General features: G+C 41.1%; 2 protein-coding genes across 4 annotated transcripts; both read left to right on the top strand.

The window, feature by feature from the left end:
* The first annotated feature begins 2,484 nt into the window (after positions 1-2,484).
* On the top strand, positions 2,485-4,654 carry tmem167b (transmembrane protein 167B). Of its 2 annotated transcripts, none has more exons than XM_072382506.1 (3): positions 2,485-2,642; positions 3,393-3,524; positions 4,338-4,654. In XM_072382506.1, the coding sequence occupies exons 1-3, from the start codon at positions 2,633-2,635 to the stop codon at positions 4,418-4,420; spliced, it is 225 nt and encodes a 74-aa protein (XP_072238607.1). In that variant the 5' UTR covers positions 2,485-2,632; the 3' UTR covers positions 4,421-4,654. The 2 variants fall into 2 exon arrangements, with proteins under 2 accessions (XP_072238607.1, XP_072238606.1); XM_072382505.1 differs by having other exon boundaries at positions 4,292-4,654.
* A 2,466-nt stretch (positions 4,655-7,120) lies between these two features.
* On the top strand, positions 7,121-26,593 carry mapk14b (mitogen-activated protein kinase 14b). Of its 2 annotated transcripts, none has more exons than XM_072382504.1 (12): positions 7,121-7,565; positions 13,674-13,803; positions 17,084-17,142; positions 18,214-18,325; positions 18,892-18,921; positions 19,128-19,175; positions 19,265-19,379; positions 19,921-19,992; positions 21,860-21,939; positions 22,944-23,022; positions 24,232-24,405; positions 24,494-26,593. In XM_072382504.1, exons 1-12 carry the CDS (start codon positions 7,447-7,449, stop codon positions 24,559-24,561), a joined length of 1,086 nt encoding a protein of 361 aa, XP_072238605.1. In that variant the 5' UTR covers positions 7,121-7,446; the 3' UTR covers positions 24,562-26,593. The 2 variants fall into 2 exon arrangements, with proteins under 2 accessions (XP_072238605.1, XP_072238604.1); XM_072382503.1 differs by lacking the exon at positions 21,860-21,939 and adding an exon at positions 22,422-22,501 and having other exon boundaries at positions 7,123-7,565.
* Positions 26,594-26,906: the final 313 nt, after the last annotated feature.

Genomic DNA, 26,906 nt, shown 5'->3' with positions numbered 1-26,906 from the left:
AGCGTGGTACCGTGATAGGATGCCACCTGTGCAACAAGTCCAGTCGTGCTATTTCCTCGCTACTAAATATTCCACAGTCAACTGTCAGTAGTATTATAAGAAAGTGGAAGCGATTGGGAACGACAGCAACTCAGCCACGAAGTGGGAGGCCACGTACAATGACCAAGCGGGGTCAGCAGATGCTGAGGCGCATAGTGCGCAGAGGTCGCCAACTTTCTGCAGAGTCAATGGCTGCAGACCTCCAAACTTCATGTGGCCTTCAGATTAGCTCAAGAACAGTGCGTCGAGAGCTTCATGGAATGGGTTTCCATGGCTGAGCAGCGGCATCCAAGCCACACATCACCAAGTGCAATGCAAAGCGTCAGATGCAGTGGTGTAAAGCACGCTGCCACTGGACTCTAGAGCAGTGGAGAAGCGTTCTCTGAAATGACGAATCACACTTCTCCATCTGGCAATCGGTTGCCAGGAGAACCGTAGCTGTCTGACTGCATTGTCCTAAGTGTAAAGTTTGGTGGAGGGAGGATTATGGTGTGGGGTTGTTTTTCAGGAGCTGAAATCTGAATGCGTCAGCATATCAAGAGATTTTGGAGTATTTCATGCTCCCAACTTTGTGGAAATAGTTTGGGGATGGCCCCTTCCTGTTCCAATCTGACTGCGCACCAGTGCACAAAGCAAGGTCCATAAGGACATGGATGAGCAGAAGAACTTGACTGGCCTGCACAGAATCTTGATATCAACCCGATAGAACGCCTTTGGGATAAATTAGAGGGGAGACTGTGAGCCAGGCCTTCTCGTCCAACATCAGTGTCTGACCTCACAAATGCGCTTTGTGAGGTCAGACTAAACTTTGAGGAAAGCTTTCCCAGAAGAGTTGAAGCTGTTATACCTGCAAAGGGTGGGCCGACATCATATTAAATCCTATGGATTAAGAATGGGATGTCCCTTAAATTCATATGCGTGTAAAGGCAGATGAGCGAATACTTTTGGCAATATTGTGTATGTGTGCACTACCGACATGAAGGGCATGGTGAATCTACAGTACAGTTATTACAATTAAGAGAACCCGCTGGTTCGCATGTCATTGTTCTGTTGTTGGGTAATACTGTTTCCTGTCTTCATCATTGCTGCATGATTATTTATATTGAAGGTTTTCTTTTAAAAATTCATTGAGGCACAATAATCTGGACTGCTCTCTGATTCAGTCTTACCTCGTCTGTTTCTGTGGCCCATCTTTTGTGACACCTAAATGAATACCAGGAGTTAGTCAATGCCATTTGGAATATGAACAAAACTGACTTGAAAAGACGTACATCTAAACAGACGGTCCTTCCATCCATATGTTTGAAAAACAATCAATTACATTCTGCTGTATAATGGTGTCAGCTCATTGAAGTGTGGGTGGAAGCTCACTTTAATCCTCATCCTTCCCTCTGCTGCTGCCAGCGCTGTGTCCAGGTGCAGAGTTCTAACAGAGGCCAGCATTTGTCACTTGTTTCTTCATAATCTATTTAGTGTCCACTTATAGGTGTTGCCTTCATCTGGTTTTGCCACATTCTGAATAAAAGTTCAAATCTGAGTCTGGTTTTTAATGCTTTGTTATGTACAGGATTACTCATTTGTTTCAGATACATTCTACTAAAAGTATAAACCTGTTTCCAAAAAAGTTGGCACGTGAGTGTAAAAACATTTCAATGATTTGCTAATCTTTAAAAGTCTGTATTCAATTAAATTATAATTCAAACAATATATTAAACAGTAAAAAGCACTTTTATTGTTTTTTTAAAAACAAGCTAATTTTTACACAAAAGAAACACAATTTTGTTCGAATAGGCATTGGCTGGAGGAAGCCTGTTTAAGTGAAGACCTGAATTGTGCAATAAGCTTTGTTACTGTAATATCACATTCTCCTCTTAACATGGCTCTGCAGTGAAAGAGTCTCGGTGCTAATCTGGACCACCTGTGGTTCAAAGCCATTGAGAACATTTACCATATTATGAAACAAACAAAATAAGACAAAAAGGTTATGAACTGTTGAGCTGGTAAAATTGCATGTCTAACAAGAACGGAGGAATTCTCAGAGGTTCAGCAATTAGTTGCCTAACATTCAGTTTTTATCTACATTTTACACAAGTTCACAACTTCATTCATGGAAAAAGGGTTGTAGCTTTTTTTTTTCTTTTTCTTTTTTACCAACTGATGGAAAGTCACATTTAGGTATATCATGAATTAGCGACAAATATTTCTCGGTGTTGCATGAAAAAAATAATATATAGCTCAAAACTGACTTTAAACTGTCAGTAAAACATTTATGGGTTGAGAAAGTATGTGCAATAAAAGTGATATATCTGAAATTCAACTTTGTCATACGTATCTTTAGAAGTTTATAGGTACATTTATACGCCAGAGAGCTGTACCTTTATATTCCAATAGGTGGCAGTATTGTCAGCTGAACAACAACATCAACAATAAGTATGAAACGTAGAAGAAGAGTGTAAGCCTGGGAGAAGGAAACGTCAACCAAATGCTGCGGTGCAGTTTCATTACAGTACATTTTTACTCTGAAGTATATAATGGATTGTTAATGTAGAAGAAGTTACAGTCATATAATATCGTCGAAAAGTAAACTGCAGATATGACCAATGGTAGGTGTACGACTTTATCCGACAAGCTTCCGGCAGTAGAACAGAACATTTAAGTTGAGCTACTTCTGTGAAAGAGAGCTAGTTGAGGCTAGCTTAGCTGTAGACGTGGCCCTGGGTTGCATTATCTTTATGTTAAAAAACAAAATAAATTAATTTCGCTCTTTGGCAACGCAATGTTATTTGATTGTTAACATTGACAGATAAAATGATAAGCTTGCCGTGTTTGCTATACAACTTGAATCTCGTATCTTTCGGCCACATAGCTGTTTGCTAACTAGCACTTGACTGGTGCAGCTCATACTAAATATATCAAGGAACCAAGAGAGAACACAGCTGTATTTTAATAAAACAGGAAAAACTGGTCGCCACTACCAGAAGGTACTTCATAAAGTATCCAGTCTTTTCGAAGATTGTTTTTGTGATATTGTCAAGAAGATTGTGACATTTGCTTTACCTAACTTAAAAATGTACAGCGCTCCAACTGATTGAAACTAAAAAGACTCAACAATACAGCCTGCAAAATAACGTCGAAGGGAAAGTCCAGCTCAAGCCAAGGTTTTTCATTAAATAACTTTAATAATTAACATAGATACAAACTGAAGAATTTGCTCAGGCTGCAGATATGGTTCATTGTAACTAACCTTGTACCCACCCTCTTGGTTTATTATTAAGATGAAGTGCAAATGTAGATTTAAAGTCACTACCAATGTTACAACAATGTCCTCCTGTCTTCCGTGTCCTGTTCCAAAGTGTACTCTTTCGATGGCATCCTGGTGTTTGGGCTGCTGTTCATCTGCACATGTGCGTACCTGAAAAAGGTACCTCGCCTCAACAACTGGCTGCTGTCTGAGAAGAAAGGAGTGTGGGGTGTCTTCTACAAAGGTAAACAGAAAGTAAAAGACAATCTAATGGCTCAACACAACACATGTCTCTGTTTTGTAGCTGTTGCGTTCTTTATGTCCTTAAGATGACACTTTGTGGAACATGTTCTGTGCGCCCGCACAATGGATATTTGAACTAAACGATGACTGAGCAGGTATCTATCAGTGGTTTAAAAGATAGATAAACTTAAGGAAACAGTCATTTGTCAGCCAGTAAATGTCTGGTCGACAATACAGTTACTGCTGATCTTACTGTTTTGTATCTCGTGTTTAATATTATAAGCAGTGTAGCTAAATGAGATAAAGTACAAAGTTATTGTGCTAATTTTCTGGAAGAACATATACATCAGCATGATGAAGTACTATTGTTTTTATTTATCTTTATTTCTTCTTCTTATTTTTTAATTCTGTGTTGATTTTACAGAATTTTCCAAAGAGTAATCTCACATAACCAGATCCATCTTCACTTCTTTGTTAGAGAATGGCTGGCTACATCCACAAGCATTTCTGCCATAGGGGAGAAAACACCACACTGGATTATTTGTGTTTTTTAGACCATTTACAGTGATGCTTAGCAGTGCAAAGTCTGAGATGTAGCCACAGTAACCCTGCAAAATACTTGTGTTGGTGGAACCAGTGGGCAAACATTCTGCCCCAAATCACATTTGTGGATCTGTCACAAGGAATAATCAGCACTTAACAGCCCCGAATGTTATTTATGCATGTACTGTGTTGTTTCACCTTCTTCTCCAATGCTTTATCTGTTAGTTGCTGACCTGCAGTTTTCTTCACTCATGCAATCTCTCATCCTCAGCTGCCATAATTGGAACGAGGCTTCACATTGCCATGGCATTTTCCTGCGTGGCCATGGCGTTCTACATTGTATTCTTGAAATGATACTCTGACTGGATGGCTGCAGGCTGGGGATGGACTCAACTCCGTGGATATTTGTTAATCCTTGTTGTGGGACACCACTTGTATTAAATGGCAGATGAAACCCTGCTGGGCGTGTGGACTCTGAAAGTCGAACCAGTGCTGCCCCCGTCTGGTGACTGCGTTTATAAATCCTTCCTGAATAATACACTATATTCACTCACCCATCCAAATAATTAAATTCAGGTGTTCCAATCACTTCCATGGCCACAGGTGTATAAATTCAAGCACCTAGACATTCAGACTGCTTCTACAAACATAGTGAAAGAATGGGTCGCTCTCAGGAGCTCAGTGAATTCCAGCGTGGTACCGTGATAGGATGCCACCTGTGCAACAAGTCCAGTCGTGCTATTTCCTCGATACTAAATATTCCACAGTCAACTGTCAGTAGTATTATAAGAAAGTGGAAGCGATTGGGAACGACAGCAACTCAGCCACGAAGTGGGAGGCCACGTAAAATGACCAAGCGGGGTCAGCAGATGCTGAGGCGCATAGTGCGCAGAGGCCGCCAACTTTCTGCAGAGTCAATGGCTGCAGACCTCCAAACTTCATGTGGCCTTCAGATTAGCTCAAGAACAGTGCGTCGAGAGCTTCATGGAATGGGTTTCCATGGCTGAGCAGCTGCATCCAAGCCACACATCACCAAGTGTGATACAAAGCGTTATATACATTGGTGTAAAGAACGCCGCCACTTGACTCTAGAGCAGTGGAGAAGCATTCTCTGGAGTAATGAATCACGCTTCTCCACCTGGCAGTCTGATGGACAATATATGAAGGGCATGGTGAATGTACAGTACAGTTATTACAATTGAGAGAACCCGCTGGTTCGCATGTCATTGTTCTATTGTTGGGTAATACTGTTTCCTGTCTTCATCTTCACTGTATGATTATTTATATTGCAGGATGCAGAAAATCGAAGGGCAGAGGCTGCGCTATACATTCCTCCTGTATAAAACCTATAATTATCCTAGCTGTATATATTTGGAAAAAAAAGCTATATAGTTTTGCCAGAGGTTATATGCGATCAAACTTTATCAATTATTTCCAACTGCTCCTCACCATGCTGTTTTTTTGTTTTGTTTCAGTTTTCCTGTAAGTGCTGGAGGGAAAGATAAACAAAGCTAATATATAAAAATGTCCTTGTCTAAACCATAAATTGTCTTTCTAATCGTTTGTTTTATTAACAGTGCTGTTTGTCACATTTGAGACAGACATTTTGCACAGGTGTATGTTGTGTGTACTGTCATGTAACATGTTTTTAATGTCACAAATTGGGATGAAAGTCACTTTGGTGTCAGAGTGCTCTCAACAGAGTAATAACTTAATAAGAAGCACATATCAAGTTGGATACCTGTATTCTCCTGCCCGAAGATTTAAATATAATGCCATTTTATACATGTATTGTTGTTTTGAATTTATCTCTTGACAGCTTATTTGTATCATTAAAAGTAATACACTTTGGAGGGGATAAAATGCAATCTTAAGTAAACTGTTGAACATAAAACTTTTGTTTGTCACCTTATTCAGCCCACATGTTTTTGCTTAATGGAGTTGAAATTATGTCTGGAACATGATTAATTAAGTGCACACCTTATCTCAATTTGAATACAAATCTAGTGTCTATGTGCGTAAGGATCAGCTTTGCACATCTGGACAATGCAAACCTGCTTTGATAGCAGTCTTAAATACCAGTCTTAAAAACCTTGCACCTCTGATTTTGGCTGTTCCTGAGCAATATTTCCTTTCATCGTGTTTGAAGTTGTTGCCTTGATTGTTGCAGCTTTCATTTTCACCCTATGAGCCCACTAAAATCTGCTGGAGAGAATTCCCCACATCACTGCTCTGCCCACAACATGCTGCACGGTGGACGCTGTGTACCACATATCGGACTATTAAACCTCCCTCAACTTTTTTTTCCCCCCTTTATTTTTATATTTCAGTCTCCTACATGTTTTCTAATAAACAGACCAGATGCCATCCAAGTTTTTGAACCCTACTTGCTCTTTTTTTCAGTGTTTTTTTGTTTGTTTTTTCAAGAAAAGTGCAAGATAATTATGGTTTATTCTTTCAAATGAAGTCAGTAAGTTAAATAATATTAGGCTATCTTGTCATCTTTCTCATGATTATATAAAACAAGCAACCTTGGATCTTCCAGTCCAATTAAATTACAGTAACTGGCCTTGCTGACACACAGGTGGTTTCCATTTAACTAATTATTCAGATCTAAGAACAACAGAAGACCGCAGCCATATCAAGGCGTGGAGACACCAGAAAAATGACAGATTTATGTGCTTGTACAATAAGCCACGTTATCTTTAATTTTAAGAATATCTGCTGACATTTATGAAAACAGCATTATGTGTAAGCATTTTTGGTGCTTACTAGTTGCTTCTTTTTGTGTATAATTGATATCGAAATGCTGTGGGGTCCAGGCATGACATGGCTATCTTCTGATTTGAAGTCGTCTGCGGGAGTAATGGCCTACTTACGCTTGAGACGAACATGTAAAGGTGTTTAGCGACAAACAGTGGGAGATTCCCGCCCTTCTCCAGTAGCGACGGGACATCCCCTAGTTTTCCAAATGGCTCGTAATTTCTCGCGAGAACAATCAGTATTGCCGGGAGCGCGCAGTGACGACAGAACGTACACGTTCACGTTTCCGCGCGCGTAGCAAAGAGATATCAGAATAGGACGAAAAATCCAGCGAGAGCCAGGCTGAGCTTCCTGACCCGAGTACGTTTTCTCGGCGAAGTTGTCTCCGAGCGATCCGACGTTCGCGGAGAGGAGGGGATTTTTTCTTTTGCGCAACTGCACCGAATTTGCACGACTGGGTGGCATAAGTTGTGCTTGATTCCGGGCTGTCTCTGTTGATAGTTTTTACTGGAGAGCGGCACCACAGCAGGTCGCGCCACACAGGGAGGAGAGGAGAGAGGGCAGAAGTTTCCACTGGCTTGTTTTATCTCTGCGGGACTGGTGGTGAATCCGCAGGAATGTCGCAGAAGGAGAGACCCACTTTCTACCGACAGGAGCTCAACAAAACCGTGTGGGAGGTCCCGGTGCGCTATCAAGTCTTATCCCCCGTCGGCTCCGGTGCTTACGGATCCGTGTGGTAAGTAGTTTTGCAGAGTACTATCCAGAGCACGCAGCGCAGTTGCACAAGGGCCAATCGGTTTCCCTTTACCCACAGAGGCCCGTCAGAGCTGCCTCCCTCCGGGCTGTTTGTCCGAATGCACAGGGCTTTTCTTGGAAGGCGTGATAAAAGCACTTGTGCCTTATGTTTACGGTGTCGTCCTCGCGGTGGAAAGGCACAACGTGCGCTATCCAGACTGTCTCGCCGTCGCTTTTTTTGCGAACGGGGATTATTTTTGTTTTCGCACGCTCTCTTACTTGCCTCTCCTACTTATTCTTGTCCCGTCAACATCTGCAAGCCCCACTTGTTTCCAGTAAACAAAGTGATTAAGGTGAAACAAGATCCTCGGTTTTTTTTGTGTGTGTGTGTGTGCAGATGATCTCCTTCTTAAATAGTTTATTCGCTTCCCCTGAGGAAGGAGTGCTTCCTTATCAGATCTATGCTCACGATACAGTCGGGGTTAACCCGTGAAACAATCGCCATCCACGAGGATATCATTGTATTCCTGGACGTACAACTTGCTACTTGACACATCCGCACATTGCATACATTATGCATTTTCCAGTTGGGTGCTGCCTGCAGAGTACCAGAAGGTCACGTGGTTTTCGGAAAGTAGGCCCCCTCGTGCACAGGGAGAGCTTTCTACAGGAGCCCATCCGACGACGACGATGACTCTAGAATGATGTCATTCTTTCTCCCGTTGTGGTACACTCATGACTCACCGTCCCGAGGTTAGGTATTGGCCTCAGCTGTGACGCCCTCTCCTCACTCGAGCATGGATGCCATCATGCTGTAATTACAACTCCACCGCTCATTTTGACCAAACTTTGAACACCCTGAGCTGTTGATGGTGTGTTTTTTCAAGCAAGGCGCATGCACAACATGCTCACACTTTGTCCTGAGAACAGTAACTGTGAATGGAGTCAATGTAGGCATTAGGATATCCCGTGTTTTACGCGGGTGTCCTCTTTATGAGACTCAGGGTTTGTTGTAAAATGCGTCGGTGTTCCACCAGAGCTTATTGTTCTGAAAAAGGTCGTTTCTCGGGGTAGCTTAGTCTTCCCCTGACTCTGATAAGTGAATGTGTGGTCCTAGTGCTCCATTGTTTGCGGAAAAATGGACAGCTGTGTTCTCTGTTACCTTGTGGTCATCTGCAGCTACTTTTCTCCCCATTTTATTTTTTTTTACGCCAAACCACAGCAAATATGTGCCATCCTTTCAGTCCGAATCATCAAGACCAATTTTACTTTTATAACTTAAGAGAAATTCTTTCGCCAGAAGGATCCAAGGATCCAAGCCTGTTGCGGGGATCTTAAAGGTAGAAATGACATCACCACACCTCCTCTTATGGTACAGCTGGTGGTCAGCTGGACATGTGCTTCCTGTCATTCAGCTGCCAAAATCTTTGCTGCTGCTCACCTTCTCTGCTTGAACTCTAATAAGAAATAATAATAATAATTAAAAAAAAATTAAGAAAAAATACTAATTTATTATTTTTATTTCTGACCTTTGCTCTAATTTCTTAAATGCCATGCTTTGATATGCAGGGTTGGTTTGAAAGAAAAGAGTTGACAGTGAATGCTGTTGGCTTGTGTTGATGGATTACGACTGTGCTGACTCATCATTTGCATTGCCCAATCTGTTTCTCAGCTAAATGGAAACCATTTTTAAGTAAACGCCTTGTTATTAGATCTGTGAAGAAGAATAACGACATCTCTCGGTGCGTCTTGATATTATTTTTCCTGTCCCCTTTGGGACGTTTATATAATTACTGTTTGCATGTTTCTGGCTCATTTGGAACAACATTTTCTGATCACGACCCCAGCTGACGGCCTTGGTGAAGCGCCATCTTACTTCATGATGTATGTGTGTGTGGTTAATTTCCCTCTTCTTTATCTTATGTTATCTTTAACTCGAAACTCTAGTTAAAGAATTAAGTGCTCGATGTGCTGCAACCAAGTCCATATAACTGAACTCAACCTCCCTTTTTATGCTCAAGACCAGAAGTGATGGCCCTTGGAAAAGAAATTCTGAATTGTCATCGTTATGTTCGTCTTCCCTGGACTTCTTTAGAAGCACGGTGGTCACCATAAACCCCCCTTTCACCCGACTGGCTTTTAGCAAAAGGCAGGGGGCTTGCATTTCTCAGCTTTGGAGCCTTAATGCAGAGCCTTTATGTCCCATTGCTGTGTCCACTCTCTGAGAGAGTTTGCAGCCTTTGAAATTTTGCTGATTAGGGGAATGTTGCACAAGGGTTGACCGTATTGTATGCATTGTTTGACGCACTTACTTGTAACCTCAAACACGCCCCAACTTTTCAGCTTAAGCTGAAAACCTGCAATTTTGCGACTTAAACTCCGTCATCTGGTCATGTTGGGTCTATGACTAAATGCACGTGGGATGTCAGAGAAGTAAAACCGCTCATTTGTGTCTAAAATTCCGGATTAAACTTTGAGCTTCCAAAAGCACAAAAGCACTGAACTTCAGAAGATTTGAAACGCTTGCGAGTGAATTTTGCCAGCTCCAGTGTTGAATTAAAGGAAAATGTGAGCTATTCCCAGTAGCTGTTGTCCAAACACGTGTTTTACTCTTCTCCGTGTCTTTGTTAGCGGAGCAGATCATAAAATTAGAGCGTTTATATTCCCCATGTATGCTTGTGTGGTAGTTTAATTACCTACAGCATTATTAGCAGAGCCAGCTTATCTGGAAATCGCAACAAACACGGTTATTTTAACTTGGCCAGATGAATAAATCATTATAGCTGACATATTGATCACACCAGCAGACTTTTAATATGGGACAAGTTTAATTGCTGTGCCTTTTGTCATTGTGAAAACACCAAAACATCGACTCGGTGAGATGTGACAACAGGAAAGCTGGATAATGACTGGGGACGCGAAACCATCCACATACCGCTGAAAGCTGTTCATTAAGACTTGCTCTGTTTCTCACCAGTTGTTTGAAAAGGCCGCAGAGTTCACAGCGTGCGGCTCTATTCGCTCATTTCCTAATCATAGAATCATGAAACGCTTAAAAAAAAAAGTGTTATTGATAAAAGCGGGCCCTGCATCATTGATAAGATGCTGGAGAAACTGGAAGTATTTTTTTTCAAATCTTGCAATGAAAAATCAATTAGACTTTTAAAGAAAAAAAGCATAAAGAATAGATATTTGTCAAATATTTTACGATTCAAATCAGTCACATCACCCTGAGCACGGTGTATTAATTCTGTTTTCTGTTTTCTTTCATTCCCGTTGGGCTTGTGCATGACTTTGTCAGGAGTTTCCTACCTTTTCAGGGATTATTCCCAGCTTAATGATGACTTTTACATCCAACATAATGCTGAAACTTTGATCAGTAGCACAAAAAAAACTGCATTGTTTTTCTGTATTTACTCAGTTTTCTGTAGTGCAATTTGCTGCTCATTTGACCTGATATCATAGATGATCAGGATTCACAGAGTATTGCGCTGCTAAAGTGGTATGTACTCGTGTCATTTGATACACTGAAACTATAGCGTGTTTGTAGGTGTGTGCCAAGATTTTCCGGAGCCTGTCACGTTCCTCAGTTTAAGTGTAGCCTGCCGGTAAAGAATCTGTTGCAGACATGTACACACGGTGCTACCTAGTTAGTCAAACTTACGAAAGCTTCACATGGCATGCATCATAACTCGGATTTAAAGCCTTTCTCAAGGCTGAGATGCGTTGAATGAAAAGACTCTTACAACAGACCTCTCAACAAGACATTTGACAAGATTTAACAAGACAACAGTGCCCATTTGTGTGTGCTCGCTATGTCTGCCTGTTAGTCATCCGCCTGGCCTCCCTGTGAAGCCTGCCTCGCAACGTTGCTCCTTTTACAGCTCACAGTTTATGGCCACTTGTTATTGCAGTTCCATTACAGACTAATTGAATAGTGTATGCTTTGACTTGTCTTGTTTGCCCTGCAGATTAGCAGCGATTTGAAACACAGTGTGTATGGGTCCTTTTTTGTTTTGTTTTTTTTGTTTCGTTTTCTCATTTAACTCTGATGTGCTCTGTGTGCTGAGTGTGGGTTTTCCCTCAGTAGTGACACACACGAAAGTTGTTCTGCCAGCCTCGGACATTGGGTGTGGGAGATTATCTCTGACTTATTGGAAAAAGCACACTGCTTATCTTGTTGTTCTAGTTGTGGATGCAGAACACTCGGAGCCATCGCTTTGATACCAACACTACTATTTGTAGAAATAAACCCTAAGACGGGTCTGTTGCGTTCCCACTCAAGTCAAAAGGCTGATCATTGAAATCTGTCACTTGTGAAAGAATGTGCTGAGGAAACTGGCCTCCCCTCTTCTACACAGTTAGGTTGACGAGGTCTGACGCTGCACTTTAAGGTCACAGGGCAGCTTCATGCTGGTTCAGTCTCATTGTTCTCCCTCTTTCTGTGAGTTTGTTTTCTGTCGTTACTTGTTGAACTTCCCCTTTAGTCTCGGTATGGTCCAGTTTATGAAAGCATCTTCATGAAAATCCTTGCAAACATTAAACTCTGCATCCTTACATTTCTGGGGAAAAACGGGAAATCAGTGCGATTGCAGGTTTTTCTTTCAGATTGCTTTAGCAGTTATTCCTTTTGGGGGGGGGGGGGGGGGATTGTATGCAGATTAAGTGATTGACCCAAATGTGGGTTAATGCAAGAGGGTTGTGATGCAGGAAATGATTCAATGTGTCGCTTCTATGGGAGGTGAGGCCCATCTGCTTCTCTTTCTGTGTGTGTTGGGAACATGTCAGCTGAACTGTAGGTCACACTCATGCTAACCTATATGTATACAACACAATGGCCAATACCAAGCTATATTATATATAAGCTAAGTTGATACATGGGCTTGTCTCACAATAACAGTATCCTAGATTAAAATCACTATTGTGACGTGTCTGTGTCGGGTTTTAACAGTCATATCCTGAGTCACCCCCCTCTTCTACAGTTATAATCCAGTTTTTGATGTTAGTTTAACTGATTATTAGCCTCATTCAACTTGAGTCGATTCAACATTCCGGCTTTTAGTCGCACCATCTTTGTTGTTTTGCTGCTCCTTTTTTTTTCTTCTTTGACTTGCTCCACAGTGACACAGATGAACCGTGTGCCGTTACGCCACTGCAGTGAAATGAGAAAAATATGAATGGGGATCAAAGCCAAATGCGTGCACACGCACGCAGGGCAGCTTCAACACAATGCAGGGAGTTTAGTGACATTAAGTGAAGTTAAAATGGAAACGCTGCCCATTAAGCTCTTGTGCTAAAAGCAGCTGTTGCGTGTTGGCAGTTATTTCGACGCTGAGCCAAATTTAGGCACCCAGTTTTATTCCTAGAAGCCTATTTCGTGTGTCATTTTTGTGTTTCTCACTTAATTTTGAATTATGTTATGCAAACTGTTATGTTGTCATTGTGAACTTATTATGACGTGGCCTTTTTATGTAGTATTTAATTTCAAATGACATTAAAAGAAGGATTATAAAGCTAAATGTGCCACAGCCCAGCGAGGAATAACCCTCACTGTAAAGGAAAGAGTGAGAGCATTACTGCAAAATCAAATGTATTAGAGATTTAAAGAAAGTAATGTATGTTTTTAAAAAAAAAAAAAAAAAGAATAAAACCAGCTAATTTCTCAGAGCTGTTATAACAGACTGGCCAGTGACAAGTGGCTTTTAGGATGCAGGTGCTCATCCATACAGCTAAACTCATTGTGCTCTCTTCGTTAATGTAAAGGAAGAATGTTTTCTTCCATTGGGACTCCGCTTTGTGTGAGCAAATGTTCACCACCAACACGCTGCAGTGTAAATTCTTTTTACAGTGATTTTTACACCCCTGGTCGTCAGTGATATTTGAGAACAGGTTCAGTCATGTCACTTATGCAACCTTTGGCTGCACAGCATAATAAGAACTGAAACCAAGAGACGAGGGTTGTGCAATTATTTGTTTACCGGGTTAAGATCACCTACGTGGCGCAGAATAATAGCTCACTGCATGTTAATGCCAGGAAAACTTTCAGGGTTTGATGTGACCGTTTTTACTCCGTTCATCTCACCCATTTCAACATTTTGGTCCTTTTCAGTTCAGCGTTTGATGAGAAGATGTGCCTGAAGATCGCGGTGAAGAAGCTGTCCAGACCTTTCCAGTCCATCATCCACGCGAAGAGAACGTACAGAGAGCTGCGGCTGCTGAAACACATGAAGCACGAGAATGTAAGTCACCAGCAGTTGAGCCGCTGACAGAGTCCTCACCCCTCCCCGCCGCCCTTTGCCTCAAATCTCGAGCAGTTGTCTGTCTCCTCTGTACAGTATAGACATTGTTCTGTACTTTAGCTCTTGGGGAAAAAGAATGCACATGAGGTTTTCCGTGCGGGAACTTATTTGCGGAAGCAGTCCTCTCACGACTGCTTACCTTGTTGAAATTTCTGTATTCTTCATATGCTCGATTTTTTTATTTTTTCTCCTCCCATTGTATCTGATCTCAGGAATGGGAGAATGCCACATGACACGGGAAGATCATGCTCTGCTCATACTGACTATCAAACCGCAAAACAGAACAATACTTTGATGCATGGAGGCATACAGATAGGAACAGGCTAGTGAAGCTGATTCAGAGCTACCTAAAAGTTACCGGTTTTCGTTCACACACCAGTGGATTCCTTTTCGTGTAGAACAGAGTGATGTCATAACACGTTGGTGTCCAACTGCATGTGAGCCACCCTCAGCTGAAATTGAAAACCCCTTCTGCTCAAGGCAACAAGAAAAAAAAGTTACCAGCATAAAGATACCAAGTATTCTGGCCTCGGGCAGCATCTCTGGCTGCTACGTTTTCCCTACATGTAGCACAGTGCCCCTTGGTGGAGTGGGGTGGGGCAGTGAGCTGCTCAACAAGTTTGCAGTTGTAGCCCCCATCACTTTCTGTTTCTCTCATTTTTTTTCGCTGTAGCATTCTTCTTTTTTTTTTTTCTATTTCACGGTAGTGACTTCACTTCCTCTGCATGTGTGTTGCTGTGCACGCAGACCCTTGCACGTAATTCAAAGCGAAAACATAGTTTCTAGCTCCCGTGTGCTGTTCCTGCATGGGATCTTTGTGTAAAGCTAGTGGCAATGACATCTCAAGACGGAGGGCAGATGATGCGTTTCTACATCCAGTGTGGAAGTAAGTCACTTAATGAGTGGCACATCTGACTTTGGGGAAGCCCTGAAGTTTTTCTGTTGGGGTCTTTTTCTTTTACAAGAAATGTTTGCCTTGCTAAGAGTTAGCTCAGTAGCTTGCTTGCACCTTTTGCATTAAGCAGAGTTACATCTGAGTGACAAGCTGGACAGGTGCTTTAGCTGTGAAGTGAAGCAGTTTTAGGAGCGGCTTTCAGAGGGCAAACTTAAACTTGAAGAAGTTTGGAAAGTCTCAAAGGTTAAAACCCACCAGCAGTGCAGCGGATCTCACTGTCAGATAGAAGGCCATTCTGAAAAAGAAACAAACAGTGGAATTCAACTTGAAAAATATTTTACATTACAGAAGACCTCACTTGTGCAATTCATGCACCGAAGTTTCAGCAACTTGAGAATCCAACACAACACATGCTGGATCACCAGTCTAATTGATTAAGTCATTTGCAAAAGTTTGATATGAGGTTGTGGCCACATAGAGCACAAAGGAAGTGACTGTATCAAGCCGTATTTAAAAAAAAACAAAAAAAAACCAACAACATGTGTTTGCTCTTATCTCAGGCTGCGGTGCAGCTGATGGCCAAATGTGACAAAGAAAAAGTCAGTTTAGATTAAGTCAATGGAAAGGAATTTGCATAAGAACATAGTCTGTTGGTTGTCAAGTCATACTGGGGTGGGAGGAGGCAGAGGGCTCCTTATGAAGAAACATTCTAGGTCATGACAAATGATAAAGCAAATCTGCTGTGATTTAATGAGCACATACTTAGTTCTTCTTCTTTTCTACACAAGCCCTAATTTCACTACTGGAACAGCCTCATTGTTGTTCAGCAGTTTTGGAATTGGTGTTGCACAGAGCCCCGATACTGTGGCTAAAAGTGCAAGCCAGTGCATTCATTGGGAATAACGGCTTTTACATGGAACAGGGATTATTTAGGATTGGAAAGACTCAGTGCCTTTATCACTGTGCTGAATGCAAACTGGTGATATTGAGCTGTCAGTCTGACGAGTTATCAGCTCGCATAATAAAGTCAAATCAAATGTACTTTTTAACTGAGTGGGAACATCCTGTTGCATGGTTCGGTTACAGGAAAGAGAAGCATTCAGCTGTGCTTTCTTGTTATATAAGTCAACAGTTTTTTTTTTTTTCATGTCAATTTATGATTTCCATAGATTGAGATTCTGTGTTTTGCTCATGCTGTTGCCAGGAGACTCCCTGGGTTTTGATTTTGGGAAGCCTGTGTGGACCAATCAGCTGTTTTGTTGTGGCTTTGGACCCACCAATCAGCTGTGGGTTTGGCTCTAGTGTGGGTGGGCCGCTTCAGTGTTTTCACAGTACCTATCCACCTCGCTCTCTCTCCAGGGGGTGGGGGCAGGGCTGGCACTCGGGGTTGCTCTCTGTCTGTGTGTGTGTACACGTGCACGTACGTGCACATGAATGTGAGCGCAAACACAGATGATCTTCATTTTGCTCTTCTCTCCTTTGTCCTGATCTACGCTGAAACTGCAAGAAGTCTATTTTTTTTTCTCCTCTAAACCGCTCTGTGAAGTCTTGCTCTTCAATTTGACACTTTTAGGGTGTTTTTTTGTTTTGTTTTCCTGTTGCGCAGCCACAAACTCGCTTCACTGCAAATGATTGTAGAAGGGGTTAAAAGCTCTAGCAAAATGCAAGTACAGCTGTTGAAAAATCACATTATACTGCTTAAGGCTTAGTGGTTGGTGGAGGGGGGAAAAAAGGAGAACATGCAGAATTGAATAGCTCTTAGAAACAGCTGATTTTCCTTATAAGTGAGTTTTCTGCTGCACGGCCTGATATGACATAACTTTTTTTGCAAATGCCATAAAAGTTGATTTTCTTTTAATTTCTATTTACCACCTCACTAATCCGCTAATGGCGCCTGTAAAGCCAGACTTATGTACAAAGTACAAGATATATTATTTCAAAGGCAATTGCAAACAGTGTTGGTCCCATTTACTGTGATTTTAAAAGCTTGGTAACCAACATGGAGCGAATGCATGACCTAGAGCTCATCAGTGAGTCTAAAGTAAACAGTTGAGATAAGGGAAGAGAGTCGACAGGAGGTGCTTGTTTGACTAAATCTAAATTAAACGTTGGGTATAGTTGCTGTGGTAGAAATGTCACACAGTTGTTTGTAAGGCTGTTATTCTTTAACACACATCTGGGGTGAATGTGTTGCTAAAAAGGAAACCAGCCATTTTCTTTTTAACTGAAAGTGCATGTTTATTCAGATTTATCAAGTGTATTCATAGGCATCAAGAAGGGACTGTTGGTGCTTATTAAACTCTCGAACTCTCTCTTTGCCTTCAGGTGATCGGCCTCTTAGATGTTTTCACACCAGCAACAAGCTTGGAGGAGTTCAATGATGTGTAAGTCTCCTTTTCTCTTCTCATCACTCCCTGCTTTTAGTTTTACTCTCTCTCTCTCTCTCTCTCTCTCTCTCTCTCTCTCTCTCTCTCTCTCTCTCTCTCTCTCTGCTTCCTTGGCGTTGCTTCTTTGTCCATTCTTCCCTCTGTCTCCTTCACCGGAGCTTCACTTCAAACTCCCCGACCACCGTTCATGTCGACAGATGATTGCCCGATTGATGCAAAACACAGGCCAGTTATAGATGCAAAGCAGTAAGAGGCCACAGCTTCATGCGAGTACAGCATGTGGCAAGTTGTACCAAGGTGAATGTAGGTTGAACACACGTGCACAAAGCACATCACAGCTAGTCTCCATGGTAACAGCCATCTGGCCGTCTCAGGGAGTACAGTGTTTGCATGCATGTGCACAGAATACTCAATCAGCGTCCTTGAATTCTCTTCGCGGGGTTGCGTCATCAGCATGTTGCGCATTTGTGGAAATGTGAGATTAATCTACACACGAGCGCACACACACACACACACACACACACACACACACACACACACTACACTGGCTGGCTGTGCGACACCTCTTCACAGTCAGGAAGGTAGGGGAACAGAGAAGATAAGACGGGTGCACATTGCTCACAGGGCAACCTTATAACATTTTTTTATTTTTTATTTTCTTATTGAATTGAGGTCAGATGAAGCGCACATGCATTACAGCGCCTGTTGGCCTTTCTCGGCTGATATGGCCACTGTATAAATATTCCGCTGAAAAGTGAAATAACCCTGTTTCTGTTCTCATCTTTTCGATACGCGTGTTGTATGTTGATATAGACGTGGTTACATAAAACGTTTTTTAGTGGCGTGCAACTTCATTTATCTAATGAGATTTTTTTTTATTGCAGACAGTGATGGATTACTGTAATATAAAACAGCTTAAAAACAAACTTTATAGTGATTTATGAGTTAAAACGCAAGCATAAACAATATTGTAGCGTGACAGATGCCTCAGACTTTATTAGATAAGGACACGATAAACAGGCTGCCTTGCAGAAGGAGACTGCGTCTGATTAGCTGTGTGATTTGCAGGTATTTGGTGACGCACCTAATGGGAGCAGATCTTAATAACATTGTGAAGTGTCAGAAGTTGACCGACGACCACGTCCAGTTTCTCATCTACCAGATCCTCAGAGGCTTAAAGGTTGGTGAACTTCTCCCTTGAGTGACGTTGCGCATCGCTATCAAGTGTGAAAGTACAGTGATGATTTTCCTCTGAAACCACAATTTCGGATTAATTTGGGGGCCCGTCTTTATCGGCCCGTCTTCATTTATCGTTTATAAAAAGTTTCGGGGTATGTGGCAGTCGCTATCAAGCCTGGTATCTAAAAGCTTACAGTACTCTCTCTCTTTGACTGCACAGTTTACGGAACCCTCTTTGTACTTTAATAACTCTGGTAGCTGTTTCTAAAAATTGATTTTTCATTTTGGGGGGAGAAAAACTGAATAAAAATGGATTTTCAATTTGTGTATTGTTGTGTTTGTAACTTCTGACCCGAACTGCTCGCCTGTCTTGGCCAGAACATTACTGGAAAAGAGATTTTAAATCACGACAGTATTTATTCCCTGGTTGAATAAAGGTTAGACGACACAGATCACAGATTTAAAAAGAATAATAATAAAATAAAAAATCTGTTTTTCTGGTTAAAATGATTCACTAATAGAATACTTTCAGCTGAATCCTTCTATGCTGTTCTTTTCTTCCCACAGTATATCCACTCTGCAGGAATCGTCCACAGAGTAAGTGATAACTGATTAATCTAATTTCTCTAATTTCTCCTGACAACATAATACAGTCCCTGTGCGGGTGAAACATATTGAAGCATTAAGTCTCTTTAACCTCTTTTATTCAAACAATAAGCGGCACCTCAGTTATCCTCAGTGATACTTCTGAGTTACTTTGGGATTGTTTTCTAAACCTCTATTCCTCTTTCCTTCTTTTTTAGGACTTGAAGCCCAGTAATCTGGCTGTGAATGAAGACTGTGAGCTCAAGGTGAAGAATGGGTTGGGTCACCATAAATGATGTAATCTATAATAAAATGGAGGGGATCCTGTCAACTATATTGTCTTCTCCTGGCTCAGATCCTTGACTTTGGTTTGGCGCGGCACACAGATGATGAAATGACGGGATATGTAGCCACCCGGTGGTACCGAGCCCCTGAGATCATGCTCAACTGGATGCACTACAACATGACGGGTAAGCACACACAGTCAGTCCAAGCTGCTTTGGAGCGCAGCTGAAGCTGAAACATTACACCGGATCTGTTTTCACATAAATGATGTCGAAATAGTTGGTTGACTTGAGGGGTTGAACAGTGATGAAAGTGGGTTTTTTGTTGTTGTTGTTTGCAGTAGATGCAATAAAAATATAATCGCACCAGAGGGCAAAAATTGGAGAGCTGTGATGCTGGTTTTTTTTTTTTTTTTTTTGACTCTGCATGACATTTAGAGTCCTTTGCTTACACAAGCCAAAACAGATATTTACCTTTTTGGGTGACATTTATTTCTGCTTCAGAATTGCCTTGCATGTGTTGCCCTGTATGTATAAATGGTCAACTTAAATTATATAGACTTGTTTTTACTGCAAACAACGAATAGGAGGTATAATGTAGTTTTTTTGTTGTTGTTTTTTTCCCACCAGCAGCTCTGTTTTTCTTTTCATCATGCTTTTAATAAACTTGTTAATTATCCTGCATGTGTCAATGTTTTGTCCCCCCCCCCCTCTGTGTATTTATCAGTTGATATCTGGTCGGTGGGCTGCATTATGGCAGAGCTACTTACAGGAAGAACACTCTTCCCTGGCACGGATCGTATCCTTTCAACACTGTCTCTCCAGTGCATCGATAAATTGTTTCTTCTTGTCTGCGTACTCTCTGCTACTGTACATTTGGAGAGGGTCAATGCAGTCTGCAGGTTTTCTGCTGCAAACACACTCAAAAGCATTGCTGAGTATTTGTGAGCTGCATCGCAGTATGGTGAAGAAAGCTAGTGTATGTAAGTGATATACACACACACTGATTTAGTAGTTAAGAGTCCCCTGTGGTGTACAGTATGACTCAGTGCTGCCCACTTCTGTGTCCGCTGCCTCTCATCGTTACAATACAGTTTCCCTCCCACAAAGATACCCATACACAGCAGCATGCTGGCAGGCCTTTTTAATAGGAATGAACACACACACACACACACACACTCACTCAAATGCAGAAATTGGCAAGCACAACTGAGGCCATGGATCTATTAAATATCACAAGCATGGGCTGGCTGTTGCATAATGTGTTTGTAATTTCTGCTCTTATTCAATCATCCCATCCTTCTGTGCCCCCTGTGTGGGTGTGTGTTTAAGTCTGTGCCCTCTCACCAAATCTGAATAGCTTCGAGAAGTTTTGAAGCTACCTAACAAAGGATGTTGAATATACCTCGATCTCCCTGCTCCATCTCCTGGTCTGAATTAAATGTCACCTGCATACTTGAGCATGATGCAGTGTCATGTTAGTGTTTGCACGCTGTGGATTTTGCACAGTATGGACACGCTATCGATAGCGAAGGGTTAAAAACGTTATCATTAATGTGGTAATGTTGATATTTGAGTTATGGATCCGTTTCATGTACGATTGCATTTTTATTTAGCTTTTCTGCTGTATATCATAATGTCCAAGCAACAGCAGTCGTGTCACAACTATTAATGGATTGCAATTATTTTAGATAAAAACGATCATGCCATGAATTATCTGATTGTCGAGTAGACTTTAAATCCTTTTTATGATTGTCTCATAGTTTGCTGTATGTCTCTTAGTAAGCAGTTCAGATTCTAAAGATGGTATCTGGCTTGCAATTTGGCTACATTTCTGGTATGCAGAGCTGCTGCCTGTTAATCAGTTAGACCATCAGCAGATATTAATCTGCTGCTGTGTCAGCAATCAGTCGTTTCAAGTTGTTCTCAAGCAACATTGCCACACATTTTTGGCTGTATCCAGTATTCCTGATGTCAGCTCTTGCTTTTTTTGCTGACTGAATATCCTTTAGTTAAAGTGAAAATAAAGGTAAGTGGTGTAATATTTGATTTGTGGCATGTTTGTTGCCCCACCCCCATCTCCTAATTGCCTGACACTGCATGGCATGCTAAGAGGTAAAAATGCCTCTGTTTAGTTTAGGTCAATGACACAGCGCAATCTAACCCTTGATAATAAAATGCCTCTCAGTATGTGGACAATTAAACCTAGTAACAAACTGCCGTATGGTTCATAAGATAATGTTTTACTATAACTGGTATTTGGCCCATAGGAAAACACAATTTGTTATTCGCTCAGAGCATTTTTTTTTTTTTTTATTGTCCATTTTCTTAGAAGCAAAAGGACATTCCATATATTGGAAAAAAGCTTCTATTCTCCATAGGTTGCTTCAAAATATATACGAGTGAATCGTAAAATGTGGCATCAGCATCCCTACTGTTAGGCATTGCAAGGTATAGTGCTTTGTTTTAAGGATTCAGTGTTTTTACCTATATATCTTCTGCAGTACACATTCAACCTCATCAAAATAAATCGACTGTAAAAAAAAAAAAAAAAGTTTTTTTTTTTTTTTTTTGCTTGCAGACAGGTTTGACCATTGCGCCTTGCACTCCTTTCTACTTTATCCAACGCCCTCCATTCTTTCAGTTTTCCTTCATGTGGGTGGTAGACATTGATCAGTTGAAGCTTATAATGATGCTCGTCGGAACTCCAGGGCCCGAGCTCTTGATGAAAATCTCTTCAGAGTCTGTGAGTGTCATCCCACCGAGTTTTGTTGAACTGCCCCGTGCTGCTCTGCCAATAGTTGGTCTACTACCTCATGTTGATGATGCCGCCTTTTTGTCTGCATGCGTTTCGCACTACATGACCTGATGGTGGAATTCACAGCTTCTTTTGCCTTTGAGCACAGTGCTTTGATTTCCGCTTCTTTCTAGCCTGTACTGTCATTTTGAGTCTTGCTGATCTCCTAATATGACGAGTGAAGTGCTGCATAATTTGAATACATCTTTCAGTATAGATGAGTCACCTGAGGGTTTCTCTATATCACAGCTCAGACTCTGTTTTCTTCCTTCTTACTCCCTTGTGATCCTCACCCTGTGTACCCCCCCCCCCTCCCCCCTCACCCTTTTTAATCTTTCCTTTCCCACCTGAACGTAAACTCTTCTGAGCCCCCAATGCTCTTTGACTTGCTGAATTCAATGCTATGATGCCCCTTGACTCAGAAGCTTTAGATATAAACCAGCTGCAGCAGATAATGCGCCTGACGGGGACACCCCCGGCCTCCCTCATAAGCAGGATGCCCAGCCATGAGGTGAGACCCCGTTACCTTTCGCCTTCCCACATGGAATTCCTTTCGTGGAATTGGGGCCGAGCAGCAGCAGCAGCCATCCATTAGCAACATAACTGTTTACAGACAAATACCAGCAGACTTTCCACCCTAGTTAGCACACTAGTCTCTGCTCTCACTCCACGTCTCCCCTGTTTCCTCTCTGACTCAGCGTGCTTGTCACAGCAAGGCTTCTCAGAGTGCTTTGCCAGCGCAGCCAGTTGGCCACAGTGTTTGTGTAATGCATGTGATTTGGGTATTGAAGTACAAAGGTGCTTGGAATGTAGTTTGCACACACCTACACACCCACCCATTAATTTTGAATGGATAGGTGTGTCAACATTTAGATATTTCATCTACCTAATCTCTAAAGGCGTCTTTATGACTTTAAGATCTTTGACAGTTTAGCTGTTATTCTTTTCTTCAGGCGAGGAACTACATCAACTCACTTCCCCACATGCCCAAGAGGAACTTTGCAGATGTGTTTATTGGTGCTAACCCTCTTGGTAAGTTCCTCTTTCAGTATGACACTGAGGCTTGTACAACTGCCAGATTGCTGATTCCCTCTAGTGGTATCTCAAAGATTTAATTTTTTGTTGTTATACTTCCAGTATTTATGTGGTTGTGTTCTTGTGTTTTGCTTACTTTGTGTGAATAAAGGGGACAATTACATTGTAATGCATTACAAAGCAGTTTTTTATTTTTTTATTTTTTATTTTTTAAGGGTTTTAGTTCATGAGTTTCATTTAAAACTGTTGCAGACACACATAATAGGTCCTCACAAAGATGTTTGCCATTTTCTGCAAAAGTTTGGCTCTATAAAAATTATTATTATTTTGCAGACAGGGGAAACTGGCACAGCAGATGATGAGGTGGCGAACTGAAGCCAGATTGTAGAAATTGAATACGAGAGCCTCATGCACATTTCTCAAATTGTATTATTAAAGTCTGGGCAAAAAAACTAATTGAATAAATGATCTGTATCACTTCTGGAGGTGGTTTAAATTGATTCCCCTTAGATTCTGACAGTCTGAATACTCTGGCAACTGTTTTTGGATCACTACCAAAGCAACACAACAATAAATTTATAATCGGAGCAACAGCAGGGTTGAGCACACTGGTGTTGTTGGAGTGCTACTGGAGACGAGATGGAACTCAACAGTCTATAGATGGAACAAAACGGCACAGGCGATCTTTCCTTAAAGATCTGTTTCTATATGCCTGCAGTCTGACCATATTCTCATACCTCCATGCGCTGTAGAATAACACGTGCAGTCATGTTGACTGACTGCAATTGTGATTATTTTTAAAAATACAAACACAACACACTGTGATCTACCAGAGTTATGTTTGCATGTTTGTATCCGCTTGCATGAAGTCCTCAAGCAAGCCAAACAGTGCATCTCTGGTATATAGATAAATTGACTGGTGGTTGGCCAAAATTTGGCTTTCATTTTGCATCCATCCATCCACTCACAAAACAAATTCACCTTTGAGGATATTGCACCTCAGTTTATTTTAACTGAACTGCACAGGCTGTGTGTGAAAACACCCTGAAAATGGAGAGTAATATTTAGATGAGTAATTACAGATGGTTGAATTACAGGTCCTCAATTTCAACTTTCTGTAACGATGAACTACTGTCCATTTGCTTTATCTGTCTTCTACGGTCTCATATGCTAATCTTTGTCTTCTTTACTGCTGCTTTGCTGTAGCGGTGGACTTGCTGGAGAGAATGCTGGTTCTGGACACAGACAAACGGATAACAGCGTCTGAGGCTCTGGCCCACTCTTACTTTGCCCAGTACCACGACCCAGACGACGAGCCTGAGGCGGAGCCTTACGACCAGAGCTTTGAAAGCCGCGAGCTGGAAATTGACGAATGGAAGAGTAAGTTTGCTCTTAATAACATCCCGTGTTTGGACTGCATCTATGCAGTTATTATACAGCAATTAATCTATATTTTGTTTTTCCTCAGACTTGACCTATGATGAAGTCGTCAGCTTTGTGCCGCCGTCGTTAGATGAAGACGAGATGGAATCTTGAGGAAGAGGCACGTTCTCTTCCTCTTTTTCTTCTTCTTCTTCCTCTTTTTTTTTTTTTTAAAACATTTTTTTTCTTGTTTGTTTGTTTTCCAAAAAAAAAAAACACTCTTTTAAAAACTATCAGTTCTTTGTGACTATCCATTACTTTCCTCATGCACGCGCACAACCATGACATTCAAGTGCCTGCCGTCGTTCATATCTGGGGGATGTAGCGAAATCAGGGAGAGGAAAAAAAATAAAAACCAGACCCACACATGACATCCTGTTCATACTGTCCCCCGCTCTGCTGTTTTTGTTTCCTGGCATCCCACTTTGCTGACGTCAGACTTCAGTTGTCCTTGTTCTTTTAATGAGTTTTCACCACAGATATTGAGGTCCCCCCCGCGCTTTAATTCACCAGTGTAAAAAGTACACATCGGTATCTTGCACCGAATGGAACTGCTGATGCAGGTTTTTAAAGTTGCGCTTCTTCAAAGGAACTAACAGACAGAAAAATTGGATCAACATCGTTTAAAAAAATAAAGTTCAGCCTTCCCCCACACGTTAAGTGCACATCTGTGTCGATTTTACAACAAACAGTATTTGTACATAAGTTTTTCTTGCAAAACAGTTATCCTCTTGCATGAGGGTCAGAATTTACTGAACTCGGATGACTTCTTCAACCGTATGAATTTGATTTCTAGAGTTGATCCAGAAATGGCATATAAGATGATATTCTATGTAATTTATTACAGGTAGGTATAGGGTAGGTTGAAAATATGTAGAAATATTCACCCCAAGAAATACAATTTTAGGCTTCACATTTCTTATTGTTGGACTTTTAGACTTGGTGTCCCCCCTCATGAGTTTGGAGAGTATTGCTTATCCATTTCACCAAATGCTTAAAGTTCCACTTGAATGTGAATGTTTCAACAGTCGGCGAGCTCCAGTATCACCGCAGCATGATGAAGCCTGCTTTGGCTTCGTAGTTTATTCACATTTGATGTTTTTCATGAGAACGTCACCTGACAATGTAATTTAATCGCATTGCATTTATAAACCACATTACTATTGATGTTTATTGAATGTTTGGGGCACCGGTTCGCCCTGTATTTATGATCTTTTTCTTATATTGTTTGTATATCGATGTGAAAGAGGATATTATTTGTCAGAATTTAAGGTTTTTATTATTTATAGAGCGCATATTGTATCTGAATCCAAATGCTTCATGTGTCACTTGTCCTATGGTGGCTGCAGTTACAGCTTATCGAAATGAACAATATTATCAACAGAACCATTTGGTTTAAAATTGATTTGAGAAACGTGATAAGCAGTTGTGTTAAGGTTGGCTGAAAATGTATCAATCTTATCTTCCTTGACATACTGCCCTCTAAATGATCCTGTTTATAAGACATCAAGAGTAAATGTATCCAGAAATGAAAGCAAAACAATATATATGTATATATATATAAACGTATATATATGTGTATATACGTCACTGTTTACAATCAATAAACCACTAAAGTGAAGCATAAACCATCTCCAATTTCAAGTTAAATTATATCTACATGCCACCTACAAGCTGTTTCCAGTTGCTCTGGCTGTGTCATCCAAACGATGTCATATCGGTTTCATTTGCAACTTCTTGTATAATGTAGTTCTTTCCTCTAACATTATTTTACTCTGTATGTTGAATCAAAATTGGATGTCTTTTTTTTTTTTTTTTCCCCTGTGATTCTGTAATATTGATCAGTTTATGAACTGTATGCCATACTGTTCAGCTGTATTCTTCAGCGGGGCACATGAGTGTACGTTTACCCACTGGATGCTGAAGGGCAATGCTGAAGCCTCACACTTTCTCATTTTTACACAACCACATCCATATCCCATTGTCAGTAGCTAAATTGTTTATGCTTGCTTTGCCTGAGATGTTTTCTTGTTTTGTTTTTTTTCCCCCACTATGTTCTTGACCACATGTACCAAGACAGCAGGCCATGCCATCTGTAAATACCACCATGAGTAAATAAAGGCTACTATTTTTCAAAGCTGGAAAAGTGTATATTGCACTGTGTTGAGTTTTGGCGGTTATAAATGTTACCACTGGGGGGCAGCAAAGCACACGGTTTTTTTTTATTTATTTATTTTTTTTTTATCTGTATTTCATAGCTCTTGATCCTGGTGAAGGAGTCCCTGAATTCTACATTTGTGAACGTATATATACAGCTGTTTATTTTTTTGTTTGTTTGTTTTAGGGTTTTTTTTTTTTGCATTGCACCCAAAACTTTCTACAATCTCACAGTGAAAAATTTTGGAAAAATGCCATTGAGTGGACCAGTAGCTGCGTTGAGTGAAAAATTAAGTGATTTC

The sequence above is a fragment of the Leuresthes tenuis genome, unplaced genomic scaffold (assembly GCF_036924035.1).
Source record: "Leuresthes tenuis unplaced genomic scaffold, fLeuTen1.0.hap1 SCAF_3, whole genome shotgun sequence".
Lineage (NCBI taxonomy): Eukaryota > Metazoa > Chordata > Actinopteri > Atheriniformes > Atherinopsidae > Leuresthes > Leuresthes tenuis.
This window is presented reverse-complemented; position numbering and strand designations above follow the sequence as displayed.

Coding starts and splice junctions, on each gene's coding strand:
- tmem167b (XM_072382505.1), top strand. Junction 3,525..4,291: donor GTGGGGTGTCTTCTACAAAG/GTAAACAGAAAG, acceptor TTTATCTGTTAG/TTGCTGACCTGCAGTTTTCT.
- mapk14b (XM_072382504.1), top strand. CDS start 7,447: ATGTCGCAGAAGGAGAGACCCACTTTCTACCGACAGGAGCTCAACAAA. Junction 17,143..18,213: donor TTGGAGGAGTTCAATGATGT/GTAAGTCTCCTT, acceptor TGTGATTTGCAG/GTATTTGGTGACGCACCTAA. Junction 18,922..19,127: donor CTGCAGGAATCGTCCACAGA/GTAAGTGATAAC, acceptor CTTCTTTTTTAG/GACTTGAAGCCCAGTAATCT.